Here is an 18,511-nt window from a genome sequence, read left to right as displayed (position 1 = left end):
TTCTGAACCCCTGTCCCCTGCAAAAAAAAAAAAATGTCTAGAGGAAGGAAGTTAGTCTGTAGGACCTGGGAATGAAACAAGCAGCCCATAAAAGCAGCTGCTGCAGGCCCATACAGAGCAGCCACCTGTGACTTTGTGGACAGGGGCCATTTACAGGTCAGGAGTCAGTTGCCTGGAGACTCTGGCTACTGGTACTTAGCCTACGTGTGCTCCTCACCGCTGACCCTGAGTTCGGCTTGGTTGGAGTGACTTCCTAAAAGACTAGATAATAATACTGAGAAGCATCTGCATTTCTGTTTTTCATTTTCATTGATGGTTTGAAACTTCTTTGGGATCATCTAGAGCATGCTGTGCTTCCATGCTATAGAGCAGTACTTCTCAAACTGTGTTCCCTGGAGCTTTTGGGGTTCCATGAAGCCCCTTTAGGCCTCATGGGTGGGGGCGGTCAGTGGGTGGGCTCTGGGTGCCTCTCTAAAAGAAGCACAGCTTTTAATCTGTTTTACAATTGGACTTCGGTGAAAGATTTGAGAGAGGGTTCCACACCTCAAATTTCAAAGCCATCGTCAAGGGACTGGAAAGACAGTAGCAACAAGGTCAGGGAGGGGAAACAGGCTCATGAAATGGGGGGCCTGGGTCATTAGCTGGGAGAAGAGTCCTAGTGGGCAGCCCTGTGCCCTCTTCTGTTTGCAGGTTCTTGGCTGGCGTTTCTGTTGTTCCAGACTCTCCACCTGCTGCTAACTTTGCTGCTGCTCCCTGAGTGTTTCTCACTCCTGTCTTGCCTGTCTAGTTCCCAGCGCACTGCCCACCTGGCTTTGGTAAACTTTTCCTCCTTACCCTTGTCTCTCTGGCCTAAAACCCTGACCTGTTTCCTGCTCTGACCTCGGATAACATTATGTTTCTTCACTCTGTTTTGGTTTCCTGAATATCTGGTCCCTTGCTTGCTGTGACCTTGGGGAATGTGTCCCCAAGTGTTTTCTGCCTCTTGTTCATAGGATTTGGAGTGGCCTGGCTGGAAGATGGATGTGCTGGGAAAGGGTGGGAGATAAGGGACAGGGTCAGTCACAGAGGCTCACAGTGGAGCCTGGCCAGGCAGAGGAGTAGGGAGGGGGCTCAGTGACACCATCCCCAAGCAGGCTGTGGCTGTGGGATGTGGGTGTGGGTCCTCCGGGATCAGGCTGACCTGGTTCTTGTGGACTACAGCTTTGAGCTGCTCCTGCCTTTGAGACACATTGGCTGAAGGTCCTTGGCTGGAAGTTCCTAAGCATTATCCCTGTCCTATGGCCCTGAAACCTCACAGGGTAATTCCAGAGGAATCGGAGCTCATTGTTCTCCAGAGAGGAAAGAGGAACTGTGGTGACTGCGGTGGGGAAGCAGGAGGAGGAAGCCAGTCTCCACGACCCTCTGCTTTGGAACACTTCCCCTTTGGTATTCTCACCTCTGATGGCATCTTGTCCCTCAGCTGGGACCCTGTGTTCTCTGCAGCTCTGCCTCATTTCCACCTTGAGAGACTGGCGACTTAGGGGCACATCACTCAATTTGTGGACACTTTAGAGTCGACTAAGAGAGGGAATGAGGTTGACCCACTCAATCCATAGACTTTTCTTTTCTTTTCTTTTCTTTTTTTGAGATGGAGTCTTGCTCTGTCACCCAGGCTGGAGTGCAGTAGTATGATCTCAGCTCACTGCAACCTCCACCTCCCAGGTTCAAACAATTCTTGTGCTTCAGCCTCTCGAGTAGCTGGGACTACAGGTGTGTACCATCACACCTAGCTAATTTTTGTATTTTTAGGAGAGATGGGGTTTTGCCTGTTGGCCCAGGCTGGTCTCAAACTCCTGACCTCAGGTGATCCTCCCGCCTCCCAAAGTGCTGGGATTACAACAACCACACCCAGTCCATAGACCTTTCAAAGACTTTAGCAGCTTGGCCCTGGTAATTGACAGAACAAGTCTGGTTAGCTGTGGCTTACCACAGAGGGTGAGGGTGGGTGGACAGTGGGAGTGGTCTACCTTGATGCAGGCTGTGAGGGGTGCATTTCTTTTTAAGAATTTAAAACCAATAGTAGGCCCGGCGCAGTGGCTCATGCCTGTAATCCCAGCACTTTGGGAGGCTGAGGCAGGCAGATCACTGGAGACCAGGAGTTCAAGATCAGCCTGGTCAACACAGTGAAACCTCATCTCTACTAAAAATACAAAAATTAGACAGGCATAGTGCTGCGCACCTGTAATCCCAGCTACTTGGGAAGATGAGGCAGGAGAATTGCTTGAACTTGGGAGGTGGATGTTGCAGTGAGCCGAGATTGTACCACTGCACTCCAGCCTGGGCAATAGAGTGAGACTATGTATGTATGTATGTATGTATGTATGTATGCATGCATGTATAAATAAACAAACTGATAATAAAATCAAATAAAAATCAGTCTGCTTTTACTATCACCACATGCCAGCAATTAAAAACAATGTCAAATACTGTTCTCTTTTGGGATGGGCCCCTCTCCTCACTACTTGGTACACACTACTGGTCAGTTACCTCAAGAACCTCGCTGTAGCCGGAGTCAGTGACATGGATCTGTGTCCTAGCCCTGTTCCCTGGCCCAACTACCAAGTCACTTTACTTCTCTAAACCCAGGTTTTTTTCTCTCTTTTTTTTTTAATTGACTTTTTTTAGAGACAGAGTCTTGCTTGTCGCCCAGGCTGAAGTGCAGTGGTATGATCATAGCTCACTGTAGCCTCCAACTGCTGGGCTGAAAGTCATCCTCACACCTCAGCACCCTGAGTAGCTGGGACTGCAGGTTGTGCCACCTTGCCTGGCTTTTTTTTTTTTTTTTTTTGGAAGACAAAGTCTCACCTGTCACCCAGGCTGCAGTGCAGTGGCATGATCTCAGCTCACTGGCACCTCTGCCTCCTGGGTTCAAGTGATTCTCGTGCCTCAGCCTCCCAAGTACTTGGAATCACAGGCTTGCACCACCATGCCTGGGTAATTTTTGTATTTTTAGTAGAGACAGGGTTTCACCACATTGACCAGGCTGGTCTCATACTCCTGGCCTCAAGCGATTCCCCTGCCTCAGCCTCCCAAAGCACTGGGATGACAGGTATAAGCCACCATACCTCTCCAGTTTTCTTATCTGTGAAATGGAACTAAAAATGATACTTGCAAATATTAAAAAAGAGAATGAATATGAAGTTAGCTCATTAAGAGAAAAGCTAGGGGGGCTACAACGCCTGTAATAGCAGCACTTTGGGAGGCTGAGGCAGGCAAGATCACTGAGGTCGGAGTCAGACCAGCCGGGCCAACATGGATAATCTCATCTCTACTAAAAGACACAAAAAATGGCGGGAGCGCGTGCTCAGCCCGTAATCCCAGCAGATTGGGAGGCGAGACGGGCCGATTCACAAGGGAACGGAGACTCGAGACCATCCTGGGCTAACACATGGTGAACATCCGGCTCTAACTGAAAAATACAAACAGGCATTGAAAAAACCAACAGGCGAGGTGAGGGACACCCGTAGCCCAGCCTACTCAGGAGGCTGAGGCAGGAGAATGGGGTAATACCTGAGCGTTACACCGCGGAGCGTTGCAGGGCTGAGATCGTGGCCAGCGTACTTCCAAAACCAGCACCATGGAATGGGCGAGACAGAGCGAGACTCCGTCTCAAAAAAAAAAAAAACAAAACAAAAATACAAAAAAATTAGCCAGCCATGGTGGTGGGTGCCTGTAATCCAAGCTACTCAGGAGACTGAGGCAGGAGAGTCACTTAAACCCAGGAGGTGGAGCTTGCAGTGAGCTGAGATTGTGCCACTGCACTCCATCCTGGGCAACAGAGGAGACTCCGTCTCAGAAAAGCTGGATGTAAATGTTGTAATGTTCACATTGCTATACAAGATCTATCCCATGGTATGATATTTGAGTCATGCCCTGGTTATTCACCCTTGACAGTGAAGACTTTGAGGGGTGGGGATTAAGCCAGGCTCCTCCATGAACTTTAAGAGCTAAGGTTGGGGACATTTCTGACCACTGAGAAGCTATTCTAGTTGTACCCATTTTCATTTGAGTCCTGGGCAGACAACTAGAGAGCCCTTATGAGGTGCCACCTGGGGGCCTGACAAGTTTGGGAATGAGGCCCATCTGCCAGTAACATTGATGTCGACACAGCCCACTCGTCCTCCCGGGTGCTGAGTGAGTGCGGAGCTGAGTCCTCTGCCTGGGAAGAGGAGTGTGTTCCTGACAGAATTGCAGGAGAGTGTGCTGGCAGAAGCGGGATGTTTTCTGTATCTTGCGGATTTACTGTCCCTCACGTAACCATCCTACGTGACTTTTGCAAGCCAGCCTCAAGCACAGAGTTCCCACCCACCCACGCCTCATGCTCTTCTGCAAGGCTAGATGGTAAAGTCTTATCTCAGACATTACCCCGTGATTTCCCAAACAACCCTGGGAAGTGGGCAGGGCAGGTGTTATTGTCCCCACTTGACGAAGAAGGAAACTGAGGCCCGGGGAGTTGAACAGGCTGCCCAGGGTCCTGGCTCGTTAGTGGTAGGGCTCTGACTAGACTCCCAGTCTCCTGACACCAGCCCAGAGGAATTTGGAGAGTGAAGGGAAAGGGTTTCATTCCTGTTTAGAGTTGTCCCAGGCTCTTTGGAGCTTTCTGACAGGAAGCTTTCTAAGGTGAGACCTGAGGTGGCAGGTGGAGAAACATGAACTGAAAAGGCAGCTCCTTGTCAAGCCCATGAAACTTTGACAGCAGGTTAGGACCAGGAATTGGGCCTCCTACGAGGCCCGTGCTACAGTAGACCATGCATAGGTATTGATTGTTGCTATGGTGGGGCAGAGATACTAGAATATGTGTGCTTTGCATGTGTATACCAGATTCCAGTATTCCCATCGTTTTTGATTTAGTGTTAGCAATGACCTTCATTAGAGGTTGAATTGCTCCCCTCTGCTCCCTTCCTGGATGACATTCTGGGTGGCTCTGTCCTAAAGTGGACAGGCCCTTGCCTCCCACCCATCATCCCTGTAGCCTAGCTGGTGACTTCTGCACTGTGGGTCCTCAACTTCTGGCTGCAGAACCTTCTGTATGCAGACAAGGGCCCGTTGCTGTCACGGTCTTCACCTGCCCTTGGGTTGGCTGGGCCCTCTGATGGGCATACTAGAGCCACCTCAGGTTCTGCTTTTGTGCAACTGCTGACTGAGTACCGTGGCCAGGGAGTACCTGACTATAAATTTTCACTCCTGTTATCCTCCAAAAGCTAGAGTAATCTTCTGTCTTGATTTGCAGATTCATAACACAGCAGTTAGACTGGTGAAGCCCTCAAGGAAAAATCATGCTGATGGGAGAGATAACCCCTCCCCTCTGATTCACTTTCTTTACTCCTTTCCTGAGGTGATCAGATCAGAGAACTATGGGGAAGTGTAATACTGAAAAGGAGGAACTAGTATGAGTAACAGTGGTATAGTTTCTTCATTTGTGAAATGGAGATAATCAGAAAGTGTCGTAAGTCAAAGGTTCTCAGCCCTGGCTGCATGTCAGTTACCTAGCGGGCTTTTAAATAACCCACATCTTCAGGCCCAAACCCAGGTCAGAATCTCTCAGGGTGAGACTTAAACACTAGGAATTTTAAAATTCCCCAGGCAATATCAATGTGTGGCCTGGGTTGAGAACTACTGCTCTAGGATTAAAGGAGTTGGCCAATTGCTTGGAATAGAGATATTTTCACATCTGGCTGTGCGTGGGAATCATTGGGGGCGGGGAGTGGGGGAGGGATAGGGTGGTGCTTTTAAAATTAAACTGAAGCTGGGTGGTGTGGCATGTGCCTGTGGTCCCAGCTACTAGGGAGTCTGAGGTTGGGAGGATTGCTTGAGCCCAGGAATTTGAGGCTGCAGTGAGTTATGATCACACCACTGCACTCCAGCCTGGGCAGCAGAGCCAGACCCCATCTCCAAAAATAAATAAAATTAAACCAATTCCCTGGTTTCGCATTCCAGACCATTTGAATCAGTGACTTACGTCTCTGGGTGTCTCTTGCCTAGCATTCGCGTGAACCACTTATGAATACCATGGGCCAACATTACAAATATTTCCAGTCTTCACAACTTTCTAGCGGGGAATCCTGATTCCTATTTGACAGATGAGCAAATCTATGTTCAGAGCGGGTGAAAGCATAAGTCCCTGAGGCCAGGCCTGTCTGACCTTGAAGCCTGGGGGCTGGGTCTGGTGGAGGGTGTTCTCCACTCTTCTGGAAACAGCCCAAGGAGTGGGGGACACCAGCCAGTGGCCTTGGCTCCCTCTGAGGCTCCCCTTCACAGGTTGAGCAGAAGGCTGTGCCTGAGTGAAGACAGGTGAGATGAGTAGTGGTGTGTGGTATTCGGCGCCATCTTAGTCACCCACTCTTAAAATACCTCCGTTTGGGGAGGGGAAGATGCCTGTGCAGTGGGCCTGCCCTGGTCACCACTTGTTGCCACAGCTGTCTTGCAGAGAGAAAACTCAGGCAGGAAAGCAAACACTCATTTGCTTTTTGAGAGTTTGGGGAATTTTTCAGGCATGCGATATGGAAAAAAATGCCTCTGTTTCCCTCATAAGACAAAGGGGAAACAATGTCAAGGTGGCCTGAAATGTTTAGCTCTAGTTTGCAAAAGCTTTTCTGCCCCTTCACAAGTCCTAAGGCTGTCAACACAGTGTGGAGCTGGGAGCTGGGGGATTTGGATGCCAAGCCAAGCCCTGCGCCACTACCTGTGTGCTCTGTAAACCTAAGTGTATCCCTTACCACTGTTAAGCTTTGCTTTCCCCACCGGTCAAGTAGGAGCTCAGGAATTCTGTGACAAGGTCACAGGGACTCTCAAAAGCCAGGCCCTGTCAGCGGCCACTTGAGGTGTCAGAGGGAGAGGAGAGGCATGTGGCTGTCTTGACACTGAGACCCAGAGCCACCTGGGCCTGGAAGTTTGGTCAAGTGTTTGTTGGCACCTACCAAGGCACCCGCTGTCCTCAAGGCCCAGAGTGGCTCCAAGAGACCATATGTGTTAGAGATCACACTGAATGTGTTCACTCTGGCTCTGGGAGGCCTGGCTCCACTCCATCTGCGTCAGCCCCTAGTGTGTGGACATTTCAGAGCCAATATTTGGAACCGAAATAGCTGAAACTTTAGAGTCAGTGGACGATGTAAGATAAATTTGGCTCCACAAAGCATTCTCTGCCCAGTCCAGCCCCCAGGGTCTTCTCTCCCCCCAGAGCTCCATCTGTACCTGTTGTCTGTGCCTTTGGTCCCTGCCCGGTAGTGCCCAGCACAGATCCTGGCACAGAGTGGATGCCCAGACAGCGTTGAGTGAATGGAGGTTGAGGGGATGGAGAGATGCATGAGTTTGTGTTTGGGAACGTCTCTGAAGTGGCTGCCATAGAATGCTATATAAGTGTTGGTCTATCTATCTGTTGCTTGCTCATCTTGACTTTGTTGTTGTTATTGCCACTCTGGGTATTTTGAAGACTGTCTCACTGAGGATGATGCTAATGATGGAGTAGTCCAGATGCAGTGCTATTTTGCTATTTTCTGCAGTTGGAGCAAATATCCCAAGCATTTCCTTGTATTTAGCTTTTACCCCAGAGCCACTAAGAGCGTACCTCGTAAGTCTGGAGTCTGCTGGCCACTTATTAAGCCATTAAGCTGAACCAGAAAACTTTCTCAGTTACCTAAGCAGTGGGTATTTTGAGTGGCAAGAAAACGTGGGACAATGATGGCAAATGGCAGTGAGGGGATGGGAGGACCCCTGAGAAAATGGCCACTGGGAAGTCTCTGGGTACTTAGATCAGCTCCTGCTGGTCACTGAACTGAGGTGCAGAAGCAGGTGGTTGGTGCCCTTCTCTGTGGGGAGGACCCCTGGAGCACTCAGGGAAGCTGGCTCAGGGCTGCCTGCTGCTCTGCCATGGACTCCATTTCATGGTTGCTGTCTCTGTCCCTGGAGTGAGGGGTTTCTGAGCCCAGCCCTGGGTGCTAGTGCCTGAAGGGGACTAATAGTGGTCTAGACTGCTCTAAACTATCTCAGAGGCTTTGTGGACAGCTGGTTGGGTATCTGACTTTGAGGCTTGGCTTTGCCATTAACTCTGCAATGACCTCAGGTGAGTCACATGACCTATCCTTATGCCTCAGTTTCCTGATTGTATAACTCTCTGTTTATACCAAGTCCTCTGACTGTGATGCTCCCCCACTATAATGATTAACCTTGTTAGGTTGCCTCCTCTCCAAACTCTACCCAAACCTGGATCCCCATCAGCCCAGTCTGCTTATGGACATTGTGATTTCATCTGGTGGATCCTAGACTTGGGTGCTAGCTGAGACTTTGCAATGACAAGACTGTGTCACCTGATCAATAACCTTTCTGGGCCTCAGTGTTCACCTCTGTACACTGGGACTGACAATACTAACATTCATTCCTCATAGAAGGAATGGACAGAAGGGAAGCCCAGTCCCTGCCGCATCTCAGCCACAGGTTGTCATCCAGGTGGGGATGCAGACTGGTGGCGTGATTTGTCCTGTCCTGGCAGAATCACTCTGAATTTGTGTGACCTGGTAGCTGACAGTGGGGTCACTTCCCCAGTGACCACAGTGACAACCTCATCTTGTGGGTCTGTGTCCCCACAGTGGCCAATTTGCCATCGTGAAGAAGTGCCGGGAGAAGAGCACGGGGCTTGAGTATGCAGCCAAGTTCATCAAGAAGCGGCAGAGCCGGGCGAGCCGGCGTGGTGTGAGCCGGGAGGAGATCGAGCGGGAGGTGAGCATCCTGCGGCAGGTGCTGCACCGCAACGTCATCACGCTGCACGACGTCTACGAGAACCGCACCGACGTGGTGCTCATCCTTGAGCTGTGAGTGGGGTCCCCAGGACCCACAGGGTTAGGGGGCAGCAGGGGCAGGCAGGGCGGTGGAAGCTCTAGTCACAGGCCCCAGGTGGCAGCAGCAACCAGGCCTAAGCTCAGCCCAGAGGAGGTGAAGTCAGTGGTGGGCAGATCCCCTCTGCCTCAGTTACCCCCATCCTCCTCCTGAAACTGAGCCAAAGGAGGGGCAGGTTTGCTGAGTAGCAGGGGCAGAGGGCTATGGCCTAAGTCTGGCTTTCACTGGATCCTGGAGATCAAAGGAAAGAAATGACTGCACTGGGGTCTTTTCCTGGCTGGAGAAGCATGTGGGAGGGTGAGGGTGACGGAGGGTGGGGTGGGGCCAGGGGAGGCTGTCAGGGAGGAATGTGTACTATGAAGAGGGGAAGTACAAACATCTCCAGGCTCTGTGAAGCCCTTCTCCAGCCCTTTCCGGGGGAAAGTCCACTGCATTTGTGCTGTGATTGACACCTTTATTGTTATAATAATAGCTATTATTTAGAGAGTCCTACTGTAAGCCAAGAATTTGCTAGGCGCTTTGTATCTGTCGTCTTGTTCAATCTTTAAAGACTATGATGAGGGAAATGTCTTACTAATGCAGACAGGTTATTTTGTATTCATTGTGCAAGCCAAGTACTTCTGTACCTTGTTTAATCCTCGTAACGATGCTGTCACACAGACACTCTTATTATCCCCATTTTACAGACAAGAACACTGGCAGGCTGGGTCACTTACAAGATCCTATAGCCGGAAAGTGGCAGAACCCGGACTTTAGTCCACACGGCTTGTTCAGACAGCTATGAGTGTGAGGCGGGTTGGCCTTATGCTGGCTTAGCAGAGGAAGACCTCACAGTGTATGATGGAATTTGGATAGATGAGCCCAAGACTCTAGGGGTTAGTTGGCCACGCTGGTATCCTCCTGGGCAGGTGGGAGTCTGACACACAATAGAGTTTGAGTTGGGTTGTGGCACAAGTTACAGTGGCTGTGTCCAGACAAGCAGCAAGGCCTATGTAAAGAATGTTCTGGCCTGGTGCCGTGGCTCACACCTGTAATCCTAGCACTTTGGGAGGCAAGGCAGGCAGATCATGAGGTCAGAGTTTGAGACCAACCTGGCTAACAGGGTGAAACCCCATCTCTACTGAAAATACAAAAATTAGCCAGGCATGGTGGCAGGTGTCTGTAATCTCAGCTACTCGGGAGGCTGAGGCAGGAGAATTGCTTGAACCCGGGAGGCGGAGGTTGCAGTGAGCTGAGATTGCATCACTGCACTCCAGCCTGGGTGACACAGCAAGACAAAAAAAAAAAGAATGTTCTGAGGCTCATAAGCACGTATGCACCTTCCTGGTAGTGGGAGTGATAGAATCTCTCAGGAATCCCTGATTTTGTGCCCTTGGGCAAGTCACCTCAATTCCCTGAGCTTTAGATCTCATCTGTAAAGCAGGCAGCCATCCTTAACCTGCCTACAGACTGGGTGGGCCACCTGACATTTGAGATCATTCTAATTTGAGAACTATGCTCTGGTATGGGCAGGATATAGATTTAAGTAGCAGATGGGCATTTGCATACTCTCGCATTTGATTCTTAAATTATCCATCTCAGTGTTTAAATGTATAGAATTGCCTGTGCTTTTCCCTTCGCTAGCTCCCAGTGTCCTCCATGTTTCTCCCATGGACCTCCCAGCTGGTTGGATTACTGGATCCCTGCCCTGCCTGACCCAGAGAGAAGCTGAGGGTCAGCAGTCAGCATCCTGATTCCCAGCAGAGAGTGACAAGCGCACCTTGCTGGAAAGGCCAAGCCACTTCTTAAAAGTCTATTTTGGGGGGGAAAAAAAATCTAAGCCGGAATGGAAAAGAGATTACATTTATAATCCTACAACCCAAACGCAGCTATTTATGTTTTTCTGTGGTTCCTCTCAATCTTTATCTATTTGTATACAATCATTGTACTTGTATAATTTCCTGCTCTACTTTTTCCCTCAGTTAACATAATTCTAAAAATTGGCTTTTCTCTTTTGACTAACAATAATGTTTCACTGAGTTGCACACCAGTATTTCCCTGTCTTAGTCCATTTTCTGTGGCTTGTAATAGAATATCTGAAACTGGTTAATTTATAAGGAAAAGGTATTTATTTCTTACAGTTATGGAGGCTGAGGAGTCTGAGATTGAGGGGACACATTTGATTAGGACCTTCTTGCTAATGGGGACTCTCTACAGAGTCCCCCAAGGCAGCCCAGTGTATCACATGGTGAGGGGCAGAGTGGGATATCTCAGTTCTCTCTTCTTCTTCTTATATAGCTACCAGTTCCATCCATGATAACCCATGAATCCATTAACCTATTAATCCACTAATGCATGAATGGATTAATCCATTCATAAGGACAGAGTCCTCATAACCCAATCACTTCTCTTTTTTTGAGATAGAGTCTCACTCTGTCTTCCAGGCTAGAGTGCAATGGCACAATCCTGGCTCACTACAGCCTTCGCCTCCTGGGTTCAAGCTATTCTCCTGCCTCAGCCTCCCAAGTAGCTGGGATTACAGGCACCCACCACCACACCCAGCTCAATTTTTGTATTTTTAGTGGAGATGGGATTTTGCCGTATTGCCCTAGCTGGTCTTGAACTCCTGACCTTAGATGATCCGCCCACCTTGGCCTCCCAAAGTGCTGGGATTACAGGCGTGAGCCACCACACCCGACCCAATCATGTCTCAAAGGTCCCACTGCCTAATACAGCCACATTGGGGATTAAATTTCAATGCGAGTTTGTAGGGCACAAATAGTCAAACCATAGCATCCTTATTGTTGGACACATGGTTTTTATTTGCTAGCTTTTAACCATTACAAATTTTACTGATAAAACAACTTTCTTCTCAAGATCTTCCCCTTTTCTTTTTAATTAATCCTTTCAGCAGAGTCCCCAGGATTTAGCTAAAATCACCAGGAATGGGATGACTAGGCCAAAGGCTGACATTTTTGGGACTCAATATCCTTGCTTTTCAAAGATGGTCCTGGTTAACCATTACCACCACAGCGTAGGAGTGTTGCTGTATGCCTGCAGCCCTGCCAGCCCTGGGTCATTTGTTTTGAAACGCGCTTCATTATTTATTGATCTTTATAGCTATAAATTAATACTTTCTTATTGTAACTGGCGTGTCTTTAATTGCTGGGGAAATTGCCTGCTTCTTGTTTGTAGAGGCCTAGGAGTCGGTGGCAGGTAGATGCTCTTGAGGTGTCCATGTTTTTCCCAACAGGGCTCATGGTCAGCCAGTTATGTGCCAGCTTCTTGTGAGCTCAGGTGCACCATCCGTAACATCAGTTGTCACACTGGTGCTCCCATGACTTGCTTGGGCCTCTGTGCTTGTTAAGTTCTGTCCCGTTTCAGTCTCCCCCTTCACTTCCAAGCTGTCTCATTGTTCTCAGGGTGCTGTCTATGGATTGCTAAGAATTTATGAGATTGGAGAAGACCCAAGCGTTCTAAGACTTGCCTAAGCCATGTATGGCAAGGGTCTGAGAGGGAGGACCTCCCAGGAGAGGAGTTCCTGGGCTTTTGTTTTGTTTGTTTGTTTTTGTTTTTTGAGATGGAGTCTTGCTCTGTTACCCAGGCTGGAGTGCAGTGGCGTGATCTCGGCTCACTACAGTCTCACCTCCCAGGTTCCAGTGATCCTGATGCCTTAGCCTCCCATGTAGCTGGGACCACCGGCATATGCCCCCTGCCTGGCTAATTTTTTTTGTATTTTTAGTAGAGGTGGGGTTTCACTCTGTTGGCCAGACTGGTCTCGAACCCCTGGCCTCCAGTGATCTACTCGCTTTGGCCTCCCAAATTGCTGGGATTACAGGCATGAGCCACCACACCCGGCCTCATGGGCTTTTGTGCTTAGACTTAGTGACACCTGTTAGGCTGGTCAGAAGTCTTCGGCCTCCTAATAGGTTAGTGGGTTTGCCCAGTGAGTGTTAGTATCCACCTACTCAGTTGAAAGCTGCCCAGTTGCAGGTTTTATGAATGAGTCTACCCTGATCCCACTCCCCCTCTCAGCAACTGTTGTCTGGTGCAGGGCTTCCTCCTGCTCTCTGCTAAAGTGGCCAGCACTAGGAGGACATGCCTGGCCCTGATCCCTTTCAGCTGTTATTATCCCATCTGTGACCTCCCTAGAAGCAGCTACCTCTGGTTATGACTATTGAAGGCAGGACTGGGAAGGATTTTATTGTCCGTGTGAGTTGACTTCTCTATGTGGTATAGAATATATTAAAAATCTCAGTAGCTTAACTCATGTCACATGTGGAACTAGACCTGAAAAATGTAAGTCTCCCTGTGAAGGTTGGGCTGGCCTCCCATCATAAGCCCCTGACTGCTCTGGGACCTCCTTGATTCCAAGCCTGTGGAAAGCAATACTGCAGTGGTTGCATACCAGAGAACTGCCTGGCAGAGTGCTCCACAGTGGCAGTGATGCTTCCCAGGTTCCCGAATTGAGCCCAGCTTCCTGGGCCCAGCAGCTCTGACAGCATTTCCCCCCCGTCGCTGCCTGTGCAGGTCATTCATGTATACATTCCCAGAAGAGTCTGAAAAGCATTTTCAGCAGGCACGCCACCCTGCAGGGAGGAAGGAGGCAAAGGTCAGATTTGCAGGAAGGGGATGATCCTGGGAACACAAGGAGAAGAGATGAGGCCAAGTCATTAGGCTTTGTTTTTCATCTTAAAGAGATGTGGGATGTAAGAGGAAAGAAACTTGGAAGGAGATGGGGGGTGGCTCCAGGGCAGAGGTCTTAGAGGCTAAAGAAATGACACCCAGGCTCCTTGATTAGGCTTCGAAAAGAGGTGACTGAGCATTAATGTGAATATCCCAGCCTGGGTATCCAGGGCCTAGACGGTGGCAGGTCATCAGCCTCCCACCTTTCTGAGTTTCTGGGGGAGATTCTAGGGAGCACAGTGGCTGTTTCCTTCTTCATCCCAAGGAGATCATGTCTCACCAGGTCTCCTGCCCAGATCCCACCTTCAAACAGATGACTGATTACCGCCCCCCCAAAGTCCTCACTCAACCCAAGCCTTCATGTCAGTGGCTTTTGGGAATGCTACGCTAAGATGCTTTTACATTGATGCAGCATTTTATTTAAAGTAGGAATTGCAGGGTTATTATTTATTTAGATATTTGCCCGAGGTCACAGGCCCACACAACCTGGCAGGGGCTGGCAGACTAAGCGTGGAGCTGGGTTCTATGTGTTTCAGAGGGGGCACTGCAGATGTGAAAATTTTCAGAGGGCTCTGGACAGGTCTTTTGCAAATACCAAGGCTTCACTGTCTATATGATACAGAATATTCTACATCATGTTATTTTTAACGTTTTATTTCTTTCCTTGTTCTTTTATTCACCAAACTTCTATTGAATGTCTTTCTTGCTGTGGAAGCAAAAATAATCTAGCTGGGGAGAAAGAAAGATGGATAGTGAAGCCCGCTGTGATGAGAGCATGGATAGTGAAGCCCACTGTGATGAGAGCATGGATAGTGAAGCCCGCTGTGATGAGAGCATGGATAGTGAAGCCCGCTGTGATGAGAGCATGGATAGTGAAGCCCGCTGTGATGAGAGCATGGATGCAGCAGAACAGGGATGTCAGAGGACTGCCCAGTACCTGGGGCTGCTTCAAGGCTTTCCGTTTTGCATCAGCACCTCAGCCGTTGTAATGTGGAAGGATTGTGGTGAGAGGGACATGTGGTGAACTGGGGCTGGGAAAATCTGGGTCTAAATCCTGGTCCTGCCACTTACTCGCTATGTGATCTTGGGCAAGTCCCTTGCTCTGCTGAGACTTCCGTTTTCTCATCTGAGAATGAGGATGCCCTCCGGGTGCATATCAAGCTCAAGTGAGGGAATGTTTGGGAAAGCACATTGCACTGGTGGCAAACTTCAGATAAACTCTAAATCAAGCCCCCTTCCACCACTGCCACCCCGATGATGACACTATGTATGGTGTTCATGTCAAGGACTTTATCAAGGATCTCATAGAGATTCCTCTCACTCCCACCCTCACCTCCAAAGCTGGTAATGAAAGCATTTTTTTTTTCACTCCTGTTTCACAAGAAGAAAAGCTGATCCCTAGAACTCTCACATGTCCCACCCCAAGGCGAAGATTGTGTCTTTGCTGCTGAAGGATTGGAGCCATCATCTTGGCTCTTTGACCCCAGCCTGCAGAGCAGACCCAGGGTTACTCTAGCAGCTGGGAGGGTGCTCCAGCTTCCAGCACCTGCCCAAGGTGGGGGCAAGGGTCAGAGTGGGGCACAGGATGGCCTCACCCATAAGACACTGAGAAAATAGTGCACCAGCCGGGTCCCCAACACCAACGCAGCCACCTTAGGCCATACCCTGCTCACCCTGAGCAGAGGGGCGCTGCAGCTATGGCAGACAGTACATATGTTCAACTGTGCCATCTTATCTCAGTCTCTCTTCACCCTTTCACCTTCCCCCTTCCCCCTTCTATTTTTTTGCCTCTTTTTTGATGCCATTGAGATGTTGGAAAACTAGGCCACTTGTCCTGTCTCACAGTCTGGATTAGACTTTTTCCTTCCTCATGGTGTTCTTTACCTCATTCCTCTGTCCCCTGTATTTCCTGTAACTAGTAGTTAGATCTAGAGGAGATACCCTGCCTATTGGCGCTGTCCAATAGAAATGTAATGTGAACCACATACGTAATGTTAAATTTCCTAGTTGCCACACTGACTAAACAAAAAGAAATAGGTGAATTGATTTTAATAATATTTTATTTAAAATTATTAATGAGATATTTTACATTCTGTTTTCAAACTAAGTCTTCAAAAGCCAGTGTGAATTTTATACTTAGAGCACATCTCAACCTCTTTTTTTTTTTTGAGACCGGATCTCACTCTGTTGCCCAGTGTGGAGTGCTATGGCACAATCACAGCTCACTGCAACCTCGACCTCAGGTAATCCTCTCACCTCAACCTCCTAAGTAGCTGGAACTAGAGGTGCACATCACCATGCCTGGCTAATTTTTGTATTTTTTGTAGAGACAGTGTCTCACTATGTTGCCCAGGCTGGTCTTGAACTCCTAGGCTCAAGTGATCTGCCTGCCTCAGCCTCCCAAAGTGCTGAGATTACAGGTGTGAGCCACTGTGCCCAGCCCACATTTCAATTCTTATGCAAAGCAATGCAACGGTTAAAGTGAAATGCAGTTCTACTGAAACAATAAAGTTGTATTTAATGGAAAATATTTTATACCACTTCAGTTTTTAAATTAGAACAATTAAAATTAAATCAAAATTAAAATTCAGTTTCTCTATTACACTAGCCACATTTCAAGTGCTCAGTAACCACATGTGACTAGTGGCTACTCTATTGGACAGCACATATCTAGAACATTTTCATCATTGTAGAAAGTTCTATTGATAGTGCTGAACAAGAGGCTTAAGCAGATTTAGGCTCCATTTTTTAAGTCACAACATCTCATAGGTGTTGCTGTGTCCTTCCTACTGCACTATTTTATGTCCGGTTGTTCTATTTTTCATGATGCTAAGATTACTGAGTGGGTCCAAGTGTGCTTCTGGAAATGTTTAAAGAAAGGAGAAAAGAAGATTTTGATGCTCTTTATTTAGGATGGACTAGGGGGCAGAGAATGATCCCCAAAGTTGGGTCAGAGCCATTTTAGCCATATAAGAATCATCTGGAGCCGGGCGCAATGGCTCACACCTGTAATCCCAACACTTTGGGGGTTAAGGTGGATGGATTGCTTGAGGTCAGGAGTTCCAGCTTGGCCAACATGGTGAAACCTCATTTCTACTAAAAATACAAAAATTAGCTGGGCGTGGTGGCGCATGCATGCACCTGTAACCCCAGCTACTTGGGAGACTGAGGCATGAGAATCAGTTGAACCTGGGAGGCAGAGGTTGCAGTGAGCTGAGATCACTGCACTCCAGCCTGGGCAACAGAATGAGACTGTCTCAAAAAAAAAAAAAAAAAAAAAAAAAAAAAGAAAAGAAAAGAATAATCTGCAATACTCAGTATGCTGTAGTGCTTGAGAGCTGTTCTGCCTGGGTTTGAATCCTGACTCTATTTACTAGCTATGGGACTGTGGGCAAGTTGCTTAACCTCTCTGAGCCTTTGTTTATTTAAGTGTGAAATAGAAAAATGATAGTCCTTAGATCATAGGATATTGTGATGATGAAATGAGATAATGTACATAAGGCATGTAACATAGAGTACGTGTTCAATGAATATTAATTACTATTATTATGTTGTCATAGTAAAAATACAGGTTTTAAGGCCTCACTGCTGGAGAATCTAATTTGTTAAAGTCTATGGTGGGATCTGGAAATCTGCATTTTAAAACAAGTTCTCCAAGTGATCCAAAGGTCCTGGATCCCTTGGCCTAGAACCCTTCCTGAGATCTTTCCCTTTGGGCCCTTGGCTTTATTTCAGCCCCAGCGGAGCTCACGCTGGCAGCATACCCCAGCTCCTGTCAGAGGATTGTAAACCAAAATTAAAATTCTAAGCCCCCCAACTGAATAGACCCCTCTCTCAGCCAACGGGATTCCAAAGTAAACCTGAAAAACTTTCAGGCTATGATGGGAAGAGGGGTTGGACATGCCTCATTATACTCTCCACCCATTGAAATTCGGGCACAAGTGACCAACATTAATATAAAAACAGTGAACTTAAGACTAACAAAACAGACTCTTTGCAGCAATAAGATAACAAATTCCAGCCTGACTCTACTATAACATCACATGACAAATAGCAGGCCCTGAAATAAATAGAAGTATTTTACCCTAATAAATCTTTTGACATATTTTGAAGTGACCCTGCAAAGCTGACTCTTGTGGGAAAAATCTATATTCTCTGGAGAATCTCTGTTCCTTTCCATGTCTTTTTCTGATCCTGAAGAGATTAGCTGAGAGTCTAGCACCTTTTAAGAATGTGAATGGTAGGCCGGGCGCGGTGGCTCAAGCCTGTAATCCCAGCACTTTGGGAGGCCGAGACGGGCGGATCACGAGGTCAGGAGATCGAGACCATCCTGGCTAACACGGTGAAACCCCGTCTCTACTAAAAAAAAATACAAAAAACTAGCCAGGTGAGGTGGTGGGCGCCTGTAGTCCCAGCTACTCGGGAGGCTGAGGCAGGAGAATGGCGTAAACCCAGGAGGCGGAGCTTGCAGTGAGCTGAGATCCGGTCACTGCACTCCAGCCTGGGCGACAGACTGAGACTCCGCCTCAAAAAAAAAAAAAAAGAATGTGAATGGTAAACATTTGCCATCTATTGCCTCCAAGGGCAGCCATCTGTGAGACTTTGTCTACATAATAAAAACCTTGGTCTCCATAACCCTTGTCTTAACTCAGACACTCTTTTCTATTGATTCTTTTGATAATAACCAATTGCCAATCATAAAATCCACCTGTGACCTAGAAGCCCTCCCAACTCCCTATCCTCACCTTCAAGTTTTTCCACTTTTCCAGACGGAACCAATGTGCACCTTACATTTATTGATTGATTCAGCCTGTAACTTCTGTCCCCCTAAAATGTATAAAATCAAGCTGTTACCCAACTACCTTGGGCACATGTTCTGAGGACCTTCTGGGACTGTGTCACGGGTCTTGGGCACTCGTATTTGGCTCAGAATAAACATCTTTAAATATTGTACAGAGTTTGACTCTTTTTGTTGACA

General features: G+C 48.1%; 1 protein-coding gene across 4 annotated transcripts in view; it reads left to right on the top strand.

The window, feature by feature from the left end:
• Positions 1 to 18,511, top strand: part of DAPK2 (death associated protein kinase 2) — a 141,634-nt gene that overhangs the window by 54,594 nt on the left and 68,529 nt on the right. For all 4 annotated transcript variants that reach the window (XR_001887827.1, XM_017884975.1, XM_017884972.1 and 1 more), the window contains exon 3: positions 8,622 to 8,843. Coding sequence is in view for 3 of the 4 variants with exons in the window: in XM_017884975.1 (XP_017740464.1) it covers positions 8,622 to 8,843 (222 nt within the window). In the remaining variant the exon portion in view is untranslated. The remainder of the gene's footprint in view (positions 1 to 8,621; positions 8,844 to 18,511) is intronic.

Source organism: Rhinopithecus bieti, unplaced genomic scaffold (genome assembly GCF_001698545.2).
Source record: "Rhinopithecus bieti isolate Rb0 unplaced genomic scaffold, ASM169854v2 scaffold_13262, whole genome shotgun sequence".
In the NCBI taxonomy this organism is placed as follows: Eukaryota; Metazoa; Chordata; class Mammalia; order Primates; family Cercopithecidae; genus Rhinopithecus; species Rhinopithecus bieti.
This window is presented reverse-complemented; position numbering and strand designations above follow the sequence as displayed.